General features: G+C 49.1%; 2 protein-coding genes across 3 annotated transcripts in view; one reads left to right on the top strand and one right to left on the bottom strand.

Moving 5' to 3' along the window:
* The first annotated feature begins 47 nt into the window (after positions 1-47).
* On the top strand, positions 48-11,911 carry eif2d (eukaryotic translation initiation factor 2D). 2 transcript variants are annotated; one of them, XM_066703286.1, is made up of 15 exons: positions 48-112; positions 3,821-4,011; positions 4,164-4,247; positions 5,801-5,891; positions 5,982-6,089; positions 6,180-6,472; positions 6,556-6,673; positions 7,042-7,087; positions 7,210-7,316; positions 7,508-7,663; positions 8,187-8,276; positions 8,382-8,477; positions 8,558-8,678; positions 10,877-11,051; positions 11,176-11,911. In XM_066703286.1, exons 1-15 carry the CDS (start codon positions 63-65, stop codon positions 11,244-11,246), a joined length of 1,797 nt encoding a protein of 598 aa, XP_066559383.1. In that variant the 5' UTR covers positions 48-62; the 3' UTR covers positions 11,247-11,911. The 2 variants fall into 2 exon arrangements, with proteins under 2 accessions (XP_066559383.1, XP_066559382.1); XM_066703285.1 differs by lacking the exon at positions 48-112 and adding an exon at positions 2,793-3,054.
* Positions 11,901-14,113, bottom strand: part of rassf5 (Ras association domain family member 5) — a 45,612-nt gene continuing 43,399 nt past the window's right edge. Inside the window, exon 6 of the mRNA XM_066703288.1 lies at positions 11,901-13,821. Within this exon, the coding sequence (XP_066559385.1) occupies positions 13,669-13,821 (153 nt within the window). The 3' untranslated portion in view covers positions 11,901-13,668. The remainder of the gene's footprint in view (positions 13,822-14,113) is intronic.

Raw genomic sequence — 14,113 nt, 5'->3', positions numbered from 1 at the left:
ATTTTGGCTCAGGCTCACCCGGGCTCGCTGTTAGAAGGGAGGAAGGGGGAAGCGGAGCCAACATGGCGGAAGGACCGAGCGTAGTTTCGTCCAAACAACAAAGGAGTCGAAGGTGTGGGGCTAGAGGGAACCCCCTGCGCAGACGCACGCCGAGGCGGGACAGCGACGCCTGCCGGAGGGGCGGAGATATTGGGGGCTGTATAATAATTACACTGTGTAACACAACTTTTGTTCCTGGGTAGTAAGAGTTATTTCCTAATTGCTTATGCATCAAAAGTATAGAAAACGTCTATTATTCCCCACAAACTTTGCTGTTGTGAGCAGCACAGGGATGTTTTGAAATTTTACTATTTACTACCGGGCGAATGACTACACAAATGACTACAACAGATTTAGAAGTGAGGAGTTTTTCGAGATTTACGATTATACTGTAAATCACTTTCACGAATCAGCCCCCAAATGACCGAGAAATACTACTCACTTCTAAATCTGTTGTAGACATTTTTGTTTTACTTTAGTATAAATACATGTTCATTTAGATTCATACACTCACCTAAAGGATTATTAGGAACACCTGTTCAATTTCTCATTAATGCAATTATCTAACCAACCAATCACATGGCAGTTGCTTCAATGCATTTAGGGGTGTGGTCCTGGTCAAGACAATCTCCTGAACTCCAAACTGAATGTCTGAATGGGAAAGAAAGGTGATTTAAGCAATTTTGAGCGTGGCATGGTTGTTGGTGCCAGACGGGCCGGTCTGAGTATTTCACAATCTGCTCAGTTACTGGGATTTTCACGCACAACCATTTCTAGGGTTTACAAAGAATGGTGTGAAAAGGGAAAAACATCCAGTATGCGGCAGTCCTGTGGGCGAAAATGCCTTGTTGATGCTAGAGGTCAGAGGAGAATGGGCCGACTGATTGAAGCTGATAGAAGAGCAACTTTGACTGAAATAACCACTCGTTACAACCGAGGTATGCAGCAAAGCATTTGTGAAGCCACAACACGTACAACCTTGAGGCGGATGGGCTACAACAGCAGAAGAGCCCACCGGGTACCACTCATCTCCACTACAAATAGGAAAAAGAGGCTACAATTTGCACAAGCTCACCAAAATTGGACAGTTGAAGACTGGAAAAATGTTGCCTGGTCTGATGAGTCTCGATTTCTGTTGAGACATTCAGATGGTAGAGTCAGAATTTGGCGTAAACAGAATGAGAACATGGATCCATCATGCCTTGTTACCACTGTGCAGGGGGGTGGTGGTGGTGTAATGGTGTGGGGGATGTTTTCTTGGCACACTTTAGGCCCCTTAGTGCCAATTGGGCATCGTTTAAATGCCACGGCCTACCTGAGCATTGTTTCTGACCATGTCCATCCCTTTATGACCACCATGTACCCATCCTCTGATGGCTACTTCCAGCAGGATAATGCACCATGTCACAAAGGTCCAATCATTTCAAATTGGTTTCTTGAACATAACAATGAGTTCACTGTACTAAACTGGCCCCCACAGTCACCAGATCTCAACCCAATAGAGCATCTTTGGGATGTGGTGGAACGGGAGCTTCGTGCCCTGGATGTGCATCCCACAAATCTCCATCAACTGCAAGATGCTATCCTATCAATATGGGCCAACATTTCTAAAGAATGCTTTCAGCACCTTGTTGAATCAATGCCACGTAGAATTAAGGCAGTTCTGAAGGCGAAAGGGGGTCAAACACAGTATTAGTATGGTGTTCCAAATAATCCTTTAGGTGAGTGTATGTTGATTTTTCTGACTTTATATGAACGAAAAGACACAAATTCGCCCGTTTTCTCATTGGAAATAGGTACATTTCAAAATATCTCTGTCCTGGTCACAAAAGCAAAGTTTGTGGGGAATAATAGCCATTTTCTATACTTTTGAGGCATATCAATTAGAAAATAACACTTACTACCCAGGAACAAAACAAAAAAGATGTTACACAGTGTTATCATTACTGCTGCTAATAATAATAATAATAATAATAATAATAATAATAATAATACTTCATTTAAAGTCTCTTCATTCTGTCTGCATGTGACAGTACGTTTAGCATAATATAGGATTTAATAGGTATTTTTATATGGCAATTCAAGATATCTTTAAATATGTTGAGATATCTCTAAATTATTTCAAAATATCTTGCATTGCATTTCAGATATCCTTAAACCATTTACAGATATCCAAGGTGCTTTTAAAAAAAATATATCCAGATGATTTGCAGATATCTCTAAATGATTTAGAGATACATTTAAAAAGCACCTTAATGAGATAGGTAAATGGTTTAAAGGTATCTGCACATCGTTTAAATCTCTAAATGTACTTTTAAATAAGATATATTTAAATGATTTAGAGATATCTTGAAACATCTGCATGTGTCTGGAATTAATGGAAGATATATTTAAATATTTGCAGATATCTCTAAATGATCATTTGGCTTGCCATATGTGTATACTACTAGTAGGTTACTATCACTCAGTCATGCTTTTGAAGGTTATTTGAAGTAGTACAGTAGTATTTAGTAATATTTAATTAGATTAGTAGCAGTAGCATAATAACACTGATGTTAGTGTCCGTGACTGTATGTAAGCTACTATAAACACATGCACAGAGGCTGTGCTACTGTTTTAATTCGTGCATAAATCCGTTAAAAACACTGTAAAGCATGAATAAATTCACACATTCCTCCACTAAACAAACACACAATCAACAAACACAATCGACAAACACGCAAGCGGACCCTCTTTGGCGGGTTGTCGCGCACCCGGACGTATTTACTGTTACGCCAAGATGGCGGCCTCCAGGGCTCGGTGAGGCCGTCATGCGTGTGTGCGGGACCCCGAGCGGAGCTGTGTTCATCGCCGCTAACAGCCGCCGCCTCTCCCCGGCGCGCAGCTGACCTCCGTGCGGACTGAGCTGACGCAGGAGCCGGCCGGGCCTCGGCGCATCCAGCCGCCCTTCCCCGCCACCATGTTCGCCAAGCCGTTTCGTGTCAAGTCCAACACCGTCCTCCGAGGCTCGGACAGGTGCGTGTCGGCGCGGAGACTGGGATTATTGTGCACATCTGCGCACATCTGCGCATATCTGCGGTGCTGATGATCCGCTGTGACGTCTGGTGTATATTTTGCTTTTCTTTCCATAATATATTGTGCTTTTGAGTTGAGTCAGGTTGTATTGCGCCGGACTGCTGCTCGGTCTGGCCAGGCTGTTAAACCGCCTTTGAAAACATACTACTATAAAGCAGCATTTATTAAAACTGTCTTCTGACGGTCTAAATTGAGTTTACTTTCGTGATGTCTGTGTCTGTTTCATCCTGTTCAGCACTCTGGAGGATGCTGTATAAATCCAGTATGATTATTATTACTGTCAGTTGCGGGAAACGAAATGAATAGTAAGAAACGCAGTTGGATAAAACGGGCAAATAAACGGTTATACCGAGTACCATATTCCAGACACCCATCGCTGCAGTCACACACATGCTGAGGATTAAGTCCAAATTCATATGTGTGCAAAATAACGTCACCAGCTCCTTCTACTCATGAAAACGATGACGTAATGGACCATCTTTCGTCAGATATAACGATAATGACATAATTGGTCGCTGTAATAAGACGCAACACTGCAACAGTTGGACAACATCGTTTGTCGGTTGTCTCCCCTTGTAATTCACTGTCAGGGATCGGATTCCAGCAGCACCTCTTGGTTTGGTGAGAGCTTATTCAGTGACTGCACACCTGCGGTCCATGCTTCTCCTCCTGACCCCGCCGTTGTTGTCTGTCTTTGATGAGCCAGACGGAAGCTGAAGACCGAGCTCTCCGCCGCTCTCCCCGCGCTGTCCGCCGCGCAGCTGGCAGAGCTGGTGCCGGGCAAAGAGGAGCTCAACGTGGTGAGGGTTTACGCGCACAAAGGAGACCCGGTGACGCTGTACGTCCTGCACAAAAACCCCGTCTTCTTCGAGGTGGACAAGCAGATCTACCCCACAGGTACAGCAACGCGCAGGCTGTCCTGCTCCTCCGTTTCTCCCCATCAGCAGCACAAGGACAGTGTTTGTGTCCTCCAGTGTCCCCCGTTTATGGACACGTGTCTTCAGGTGACCATATTCACATCGTCCCCCCTGTTCTTCGTTGTCTTGCAGTGTACACCTTGTGGCGCTATCCTGATCTCCTACCAGCCTTCACCACATGGCCGGCAGTTCTCCAGAAACTGGCTGGGGGGGCAGGTAAGAATGGAAAAAAACTCCATCCAGTGGACGGACAGGTTCTGTTGTAGCTTTAGTAAAGTAAAAATCAAGAACAAATGACTCGTATACTCAATTGAGAGTCACCTTGGGTTTGGATGCGTGACATCATAGCTGTGGTTTTGGGTTTTGGGTTGAAATACTGAGCAAAGAAACTGATTTTGATTTGACAATTGTTAAAGAAGGCCGAGATGCCACCCCCACACAAATGAATAGAAATGCGTGCTTTTCTGGTGGCAGATTAGAGTGTGTCCACAGAGACAGGAGTCTCGCACTGCTGGACAAGTCACGTCAGGTCTGTGGCTGAATATAGCACAGACGCCCCGTGCGCAGGAATAGACATCTCCTCTGAACCCGTCTGGGGCTCGGCTCGACACGTCTGCGGGAGCGAGACGGTAGTGGGAGCTAATTATAGCGCCTCTGCTAAAGAGGGGAAAAATAAATACGTCTCTCTATATTTATTCCCCTGAATAAGACACCGACACCGTTTCGGTCTTGAAGAGGGAGATGAAAATCTGAAACGGGCCGCGTGTTGTGCAGGTGGGAGTGCCAGGTCCTACCCTGAGGTCGGCAAGTTCCTGCCCGTCGGCAGCACGTGTTGCCTCGCGTGTATTTGGTCGAGGCATTCTGATAGACACCCGCGCCTGGACCAGCCGGGGCCCGAGTCTGTTGTCAACAGAGCCGTTTCTTTTTTTTATTTCTTTATTGCATCATAAACAGACAAACATGAAAACAATACAGAGGGGTTGTCTGTATTGTTTTATGAGATGTAATCTGTCATTAGATGAAGCCAATGCATTGTGTTCAAGAGGATTGATTTCTTGGCGATAGTTAGAGACACAAAAATGAGATTGATTGGAATTTTGTGATTGAATGTTGATATCTGAGAGGTTGTCTAGTAAACAATGTCGGAGGGGTTGGGATGCTGCAATCCAGAAATAGAACATAAGAAAGTGTCCAATCGAGAGGAGCCCATTCACCCCATCGTGCTCGTTTGGTGTCCATTAATAACTCAGTGATCAAGGATCCTATCCAGTCTGTTTTTGAATGATCCCAAATTGTCTCTTCAGCCACATCGCTGGGGAGTTTGTTCAGATTGTGACGCCTCTCTGTGTGAAGAAGTGTCTCCTGTTTTCTGTCTTGAATGCCTTGAAGCCCAATTTCCATTTGTGTCCCGGGTCCGTGTGTCCCTGCTGATCTGGAAAAGCTCCTCTGGTTTGATGTGGTCGATGCCTTTCATGATTTTGAAGACTTGGATCAAGTCCCCACGTAGTCTCCTCTGTTCCAGGGTGAAAAGGTTCAGTTCCTCAGTCTCTCAGTAGGACATTCCCTTCAGACCTGGAATAAGTCTGGTTGCTCTCCTCTGAACTGCCTCTAGAGCAGCGATATCTTTCTTGAAGTGTGGAGCCCAGAACTTCAGTTTCTGTCTGGATTACTGAAGCCCATGCTGCACTTTATTTGACTTAGTTTAAGGGAGAAATGCACTGTTTTATAGGCACTTAAGAGTAACCTTTTTTCTTCCTTTCATGCCGCAGACCTGATGCTGCCTGGGGTTGTGTTGCCCCCTGGTGGTCTCCCGCAGGTCAGGCAGGGGGATCGGTGCGCCGTCACGGTCGTGAGAAACAGGTGAAGCAGCCGCTCTGTGTTTGTGTGTGTCTGAGCGTGTTTGAGGCTCCGCTCCCCCAGGCGCACGCTAACGACGGGTCCCTGTTTCAGAGCGCCGGTGGCCGTGGGCACTGCCACCCTGAGCACGGCGGAGATGCTGGGAGCGGGGATGAAGGGAAAGGGGGTGTCGGTGCTGCACACCTATATGGACCAGCTGTGGTGAGCCCCCCCGGCGCCTCGGTTTTCACACAGTATTGGGCTCCGGTGTCCCACCCCGCCCTGACGTCTCTCTCCTCCTCTTTTCCCCAGGGCATTCGGGGACAAGTCCGCCCCACCATCCCTCCCGCCTCTCACCGCTGAGCCTTCCGGGAGCGGAGGGTTCTCTGCAGATAGCGAAGAGGAGGAGGAGGAGGAGGAGAGGGAGGGAGATGTAGAGGACGCCCGTCCCGGTGCGGAGCAGGAGGGGGACACGGACGCCCCCTGCCACGCCCTGCAGGAGCTGTGGCTCTCTGAGAGCCAGGGGGGAGAGGGCCAGGAGAGGCAGGGCGATGTGGGACGGGAGGAAGAGGAGGAGGAGGAGGAGGACGCAAAGTCTCCACAAGGTAAGTGAGGAAGGGCAGGGCCCACACTCATCCCCCGCTCCGCCCGGTCCATCTCTTCACTCCCTCTCTCCGCTCCTCCACAGAGCAGATGGACGCCCTGCTGCTGCGCTGCTTCCTTCACGCCCTGAAGAGCACAGTGAGGAAGTCCGAGCTCCCCCTGCTGACCAGCTCCTTCCTGCGCAACCACATGTTCCCCTGCTGGTACTTCTGCCCCCCCACACACACAACCCCCGCCTCTCAGACGGGTCAGAACAGGGCCGGGGGGCAGTGAATACCAGTAGAGGCTAAACACAGGAGGCACATGGGATTGAGGCTCTGTTTACACGATTTTCCACATGGGGGACGGGCTGCGTGCGTGCATATGTGTGCGTGTGTGTCTGTGTGTGTATTGTGTGTCTGTGTGCGTGTGATCAGAGCAGTAGAGAAGTGAGAGCGGTGTTTCGGTTGCAAAGCAGGACTGTGTCATTGTTCGATAGTACGCCATCAACCTCCGTCACACACATCTGTGCTCAGTGAGAGAGTGCAACGGGAAGAAAAGCGTGTCGCTGATGGGAGGTTTTGTTTTGCAGTCCCAGTGGGAAGCAGATCGACATCAAGAAATCCAGCTACAAGAAGGTGGGTCTGAGCAGGGTGTCGATGGGGGGCCTGGGGGGGACGGGGGACAAGTGCGAACGATGACCGGTGCCTCCCTCTCTCTCTCTCCTTCTCTCCCTCCCTCCCTCTCTCTCTCTCCGCAGCTCTCCAGGTTCCTGCAGTGCATGGAGCAGCAGCGGGGCTTCGTCCAGGTGAAGGAGCTCAGCCGCGGTGTGGAGAGCATCGTGGACGTCAACTGGAAGCACCCAGAGTGAGCGCCCCCCCCCGGCATCTCATGAGTAACTAGAGAGAGAGCTGGACAGGGTCACGTCAGATGGACGTCTCGGTGTCGACCATTCACCGACCATTTAGAGACCATTCATACAGAAATAGACCAATGAATACAGAAAGGTGTAAGAAAAAAAAATCAGTCTTCAGTCTCCGCCTCTCCCGTCTCCCCAGGCTGCGCTCGTTCTCCGTGCCCGAGGACGGCGTGTCGGGGGACAGTCTGGCGCCGGAGAGCTGTGCAGATGCCCGTCCCTACCAGCCGCCCGAGATCACCGCCCTGTACTCCGTGTCCACCCGGCTGCAGCCCCTCTTCGCCGACGCTAATCTCAGGTAAGGCCCCCCCCAGGGCCTCCATCGCTCCCCTGTGGCCCCCTGCCCCCCTCACCGCTCTCTGTCCCCGGCCCCCTCGCCGCCCTGCCCCCAGCCCCCTGACTGGCTCAGCGCTCGAGCAGAATGCACCCCTGTGTTCATGAGAGGCTTTAAATATTTACCACCGTTGTTGACATTACCCTCCTTCTCTCTTCCTTTTAAGGCAACGGTAGCCTGAGCAGCACTTAATCTCCCAGCATGCACCGGTCCCTCAGTAGAGTTCACATTAACACACTACTCTTCTCTATTGTTTTTTATTCGCTTTTGTTCGAGATTGACGTGAGATAAAAGACTGTGAGGGTCCTGGGGGCTTTAATACATGTATGTTTTCCTTTTATTTTTCTGCGTTGCTCACTACAGGAGTTTCAGACGCAGGGATTTAAGTGTCGGCTGCAGTTTTATTCTTCCTCTTTGCCACTGTGGGGGGGAGGGCGTTAAAAGCAGGGCTGGTGTGTCAGCGTTGTCTCCCCGTCCCTCTCTATAGGAAGGGAGCCGCCCTGTCCGCCACGGAAGTGCGGACCATCCTCACCGACTACGTGAAGAGAAATGAGCTGGTGGACGAGCGCAACAAGAAGTAAGAGCTTCCCGTCCGCCGAGACGCAGCCCTCGTCTGAGCGTGGTGATGTGGCAGTGCATGCTGGGATACGGACTCACCCGCCCTCTGTCTGCCCTTCCACAGCTACGTCACCGTCGACCCCGCGCTGTGCGACTGCCTGCTGGACAGAGCGGAGTACCAGGAGGTGGCCCGGCTGCAGTGGGACGACCTCTTCTCCAGGTAGGCTCATCGGTCACGCCTCGCCACCAGCGGGCCGGGCCGCAGCGCCGCAGCCTGACTGTCTCCCCGTGTCGCGCCAGGTGTCTGGACCGCATGCAGCACTGCCACCAGCTGCTCTTCCCCGGGCAGGAGCCCATCCTGAAGAAGGGCCACCCGGAGCCCATCGACATCAGCGTGGCCTCCAGGGGCTCCAACAAGAAGGTGCGTCTCGAAGGGTGTGCACGTCTGCATGGAGCGCCGTTTGTGCCAAAAGTGTTCGTCCGTCAACGTGGTAGTTCATTGGGAAATTCATTCGGAAACTCGTCAATTTGGACGTTCAGCCGACAGTTTGGCCATATATAAATTCATCCAGGAATCTGTCAAGTAATTTGTTAATTTGTCCGATTTGTGTGTCAGTTATTCCATAATTACATTGATCAACTATGTAATTAATGTGGCTATTAATTAATATAAACAGACAAACTTCCAGACAAACAGACCAGCTGTCAATCATGCTCTGTGCCAAACCCCTCGAGTCTTTCTAGCCAATCGGAGCAGACTCGCCTACTTTAACCAATAAAACCCCAGGCTCATAAACTGCACCATCATTGTCTGAAGCCGTTTTATTAGAAAGGCCGTTTCTCTGTCTCTCACTCGATCCGCGTTTTCCCTCATTATAAAATCCGCGTCATGAATCCAAATCACTGATCAGAAACCCATCAGGTTATAAAATCGCACTTGAAGTCTTTACTCCGTGAGAAAGAAGGACAAGCGTCAATGGATTATATTTATTTCAAAATAGACTGGATCCTTGATGGTGGGGTTGTGGGGCTGCCAGCCTCTTCTCAGTGGGGGGCTGAGGCTTGACATTATACTGGGGGGCTTTTGTTTACACCTTGTTGGCACACATATGTATTTCTTCATACTCTACAGACTACACGTGTTCAACCAGAAAGATTTTGGTTTTAAACTTTACCGATTGCAAATCATTGCAATATTAGCTAATTACTTTGTCGGATAATGTACTTTAAAAAAAAAAAAAAAAAATGTGCACACGAAAGTAAACGAAACAATACATACTAAAGCCAAATAAACACACTAACACTAGCCAATCGAACACATATATACATTGAAATACAATTAAACATCATCAAAATACATACAATCTGACAGTCTGTTAAAATGCCCAAAGCATCGTCTCTTAACCAAACGAATTAACAATTAATACAAAAACACCCAGAGCTTCAGCCTGGGCATGCGTCATATAGATTATGCTGACTGTATTACGAGCAGTAAGTATTCAGCTGTCAGTGAGTGCTGCCGACTCGCCGTTATCATTCACATATACAGATGTTTGGGTCACACCACACTGTGCATAATAATACTGTAATAAAATACAAAGTTTGACCTTTGCGCTGGGGGTTACTGGGGGCTAAGACACATTTTGGGATAGCTGTAGCCCCTACAAGCCCCCCCAGAGCCAGAAGGTGAATCTGTTTACGGAATTCAACTTTTATAATCTGTAGCTCATCTAAACATAAAGTTATGCATGTATGTATTCAGAGAAGACACTGGTCGCTGTAACCAGTTAAATAATGATATTCACTCGATAATAAATACTTTAGGTAAGTGTTTCGTACAGACGCATGAAACAACCAAGTTTTTCGATTTTTTTTAATATTTCAAACATTAAACATACTCATTTTACTCTATGCAAAACTGTGGTTAAGCCTTGCCTAGTCTAACAATTAATCTTCTCATAAACGAGCCTATGGTAATGGTGATTTTAATTTCCACACGGTTACACAGACGCACAAGAAACACCCTTTCTAATAAAACGGCTTCAGACAATAATGGTGCAGTTTATGAGCCTGGAGTTTTATTGGTTAAAGTAGGCGAGTCTGCTCCGATTGGCTAGAAAGACTCGAGGGGTTTGGCACAGAGCATGATTGACAGCTGGTCTGTTCGTCTGGAAGTTTGTCTGTTTATATTAATTAATAGCCACATTAATTACATAGTTGATCAATGTAATTATGGAATAACTGACACACAAATCGGACAAATTAACAAATTACTTGACAGATTCCTGGATGAATTTACTACTATATGGCCAAACTGCCGGCTGAACGGCCAAATTGACGAGTTTCCGAATGAATTTCCCAATGAACTACCACGTTGACGGACGAACACTTTTGGCACAAATGGCGCTCCATACGTCTGTGTGTGTGTGCGTGTGTCTCTCTCTCTGTGCGTGTCTCTGTCTCTGTGTGTGTGTGTGTGTCTGTGTCTGTGTCTCTGTGTGTCCTTGCTCTGCTCCTGGTTGGGGTCTCTCTCTCTCTCTCTCTCTCTCTGTTCATCTGTCCTCGCTCTGCTCCCGGTGGTGGCTGTCGGTCCCCCTCACTCCATCGCTCGTCTCTCAGGTGACCCTGATTAAGAACCTGGAGCTGTATGGTCTCGACCCCCACACCGTGGCCAGCGCCCTGCAGCGCCGAGTCCAGGCCAGCTCGGCCATCAACCCCCTGCCCGGGGCCAAGGACCGGGTCCAGGTCCAGATCCAGGGGAACCAGGTCACCCACGTGGGGAAGCTACTGTTAGGTGAGTGTTCACACCCAGCAGTGGTGCAGAGCTGACGTCACTACTGCTGTTGTTATCGTCGCTGTGATGGCTCCTAGTGCTGATCCCCACAGTTCTGCTATTCTGGCACTCTCTCGTCCCTCAGATGAGTTCAGGATCCCTCGGAAGCACATCCAGGGTCTGGAGAAAGCACAGAAGCCCGGCAAGAAGAAATGAGGGACCGGCGCCGGTTCTGCGCACGGCCAGAGAGACGCAAGACTGACGGCTACAGGAACAGACTGCTGTAGTCAGTAAAGTCCGTTTCGCTTTTGCACATCTGGGCACGACTGTCGATCAGAGGAGCATGACTGTCTGTGTCTTTTATATGATTGAGGATCTGGCCGGACTGGAGCCAGGGGTCCTCATCCCTGGTCCTGCAGGAGCCCCCGCCCTGCTGGGTTCTGTTCCAACCCAGCTCCCAATTACTTAATTGAACCCTTAATTGAACTATTAATTTCCTAAATCGGAGCCTTTTCATTATTTTAAACTGTAGGGGTTTTAAGTGAAGTATGAAATTGGATAAAGAACTTATGTTATTAATTATGTTAACTTTTTATCAGTTACAATTATTTAAATTAAGGGTTCAATTAAGTAATTAAGAGCTTGGTTGGAACACACAGCAGCAGGGTGGGGGGGTCCTGCAGCCCCAGGTCTCCGTGCCCCTGGTGTGGGCTGTTCTGTTTTATCGTGAGATGTTTGCCTGTCATTTCCAGTTTCTGTACCAGGGGGCGTCTGGGTTTCACTTGTCATACACAGCCGTGTGTGCAGGGCTCAGAGACGCGCTGTTAAATCACACAGTTGTAAGAGATGTATATTAAAAAAATACTCAAGTTATAAAATGATGGCATATTTTATTTAATTCATTTTATACAGCTTTACACATATTTGTACACATCTTGTTTTTAAAAAGTACTGCCCGTGAGCAACAATTATGAACATCCCGACGGTGCATCGAAGAAGAACCGTAAAATAAATTACACGTTTATGGAGGCCCTGGTGAGAGCAGCGCGCTCCGCCTGGGCTCTTCTCGGATTTTTTACAGCCTGTTATGTTTTTATTTTACTTTATATGTACAGTCACACCAGGCAACACAGAACCAAGGCACTGGCAGCGGCCCGGGTGGGTCCAGTCAGCACTGAACGCCGAGCTCGTGAATGCGAAGCAAAGACAGAAGCACCCGGGTTGGATTGGGAGCAGATGGCAAGACAAAGCAAAATGTGCTTTTACACGAATGGGGCTGCGGACATAGATCGGGTCTCTACTCTCCCTCTCCCTCTCTCTCTCTGCCCGTGGGGTCGTCTCTGCGGTTCTGCTCACTCGCTCCAGCGCCCTTCACATTGGGCCACACTGCGTCTCTTACAGCACTCCTGTAAGTGTGTATATACATTTCACGCCTTCCTTGTATACAATACTATACATACTGGCCAAACCACCACAGTGTTAGTGCGTATCTGTGTTTTACTCATGGTGTTCTGTATTTCCTGTATTCTGGTCGGGGTGTTGAGTTATAAACCCGACACGTCCACGCTGCTGCTCTCGGGGGGGGTTTGAACATCCACACCTATAGCAGATCATCTCACGCTCTGGTCTGAGGCTCCTCTGGGGTTTATCAGCTCGGCGCTACAGGGTCCCCTGGCCAATATTCAGCACTGAAATAAAATGCATCTGATTCACTGAACATTGACCCCATTCAGACTGCAGCCCGTCTCTGTTCACACGCGAGTATGAACATGCGCTGGAGAGAGACTTCCCAGCCGCGTGAATGTCGAGGCCCGGTCCGCGTACGAGCGTTCATACGACGCCAGGGAGACAACGTTCTCACTGAAAAAGTCCTAATGTGTCACTGTCTCCATTTCTTTTTAGAACCCATTAAGTGCATAATTAAGAAAAGCCCGTAGAACTTTTGATTTTGGCGTACTTGTGCGCTGCAGACGGACTGGCCCGGGCAGCACCGCTCCGGCACAGACAGTACAGTGAGGATAAGCTCCTTATTTCAAACACCCGCTGTGTGCAAAGATTGTTTTCCCATCGCAGGATAAGTCTGATCGACGGGTCAAACTTACACTGTCTTTGAACCGGCACAATTCTAGGTTCCGATACCCCACTCTTAATTAAACTAATTTGGGTGGGGGGGGGGCTTGTTTTGCAAATTAAAAGTGGGGTTCTGTACTGTGGGTGCAATTTGGTAATCTGGATCAGGAACACTAACTATCGTTCGCTGATCCGTGCACCTGTCACTGTGATCAGGTGTAATACTGTCCCCGCCCCCCCATCCTCTCACCTCCCTGCCCCCCCCGGCTCACGCAGGCATGCATGGCTGTCCGGCGCAGTCACACAGTAACAAACATCGCATGCTCAGAAAGAAGCGCAGTAGCAGCAGCAGCAGCAGTCGTTGCCTGGCTTGTGACCCCCTGACCCCTGCTCCGGCGGGTCCCCCACCCCCCACCCTCCCTGACCCAGGGGGAGCGGGCCGTCTGAAAGTGTCCTGAGTGGAACATTGTGTTGTTCTTGTCGTTTCTCCCCCCCCCCGTTCTCCTCCTCCTCCGGTCTTTGATTTGTTGTCCGTCTTCCATGTCCGCCCCTCCGCGCCGCACCTCCCCTACCCCGGCTTGCCCTGTGACTCATGCAAGGCCCGCTTCAGCCTTTCGCGGTATGCCTCGTACTTCTGCTGGACCTGCTTGATCCGGTCGCGCTCCTCCTTCTCGAGGATGGTCAGGAAGTTCTGCAGCTCGGGCACCGAGAAGGCGTGCCACTGCGGTGGGAGAGAGAGAGAGAGAGAGAGAGAGAGAGAGAGAGAGAGAGAGCGCGTCACTTCTCCTGCTCCGCTGAGAAACTAGCTTTCTACTGAGGACACAGGCACCAGCAAAAGCAGGTGCAAGAAACGCGCACACACACACACGGGAACAAATGCATTATAGTATATTTCATGTTATTTAAAATGTCCCATCAATGTCATCCAATTCAAGTAGAAAAGCCAAAGCTAAAGAAGGAGTTTGTGGTTTCAGTGGGAACAATACACGACGCACACAATCCCACACGAGCTC

The sequence above is a fragment of the Amia ocellicauda genome, chromosome 5 (genome assembly GCF_036373705.1).
Source record: "Amia ocellicauda isolate fAmiCal2 chromosome 5, fAmiCal2.hap1, whole genome shotgun sequence".
NCBI classification, from domain to species: Eukaryota; Metazoa; Chordata; class Actinopteri; order Amiiformes; family Amiidae; genus Amia; species Amia ocellicauda.
Note: the sequence above shows the minus strand (reverse complement) of the source record. Positions and strands in the feature narration are given on the sequence as shown.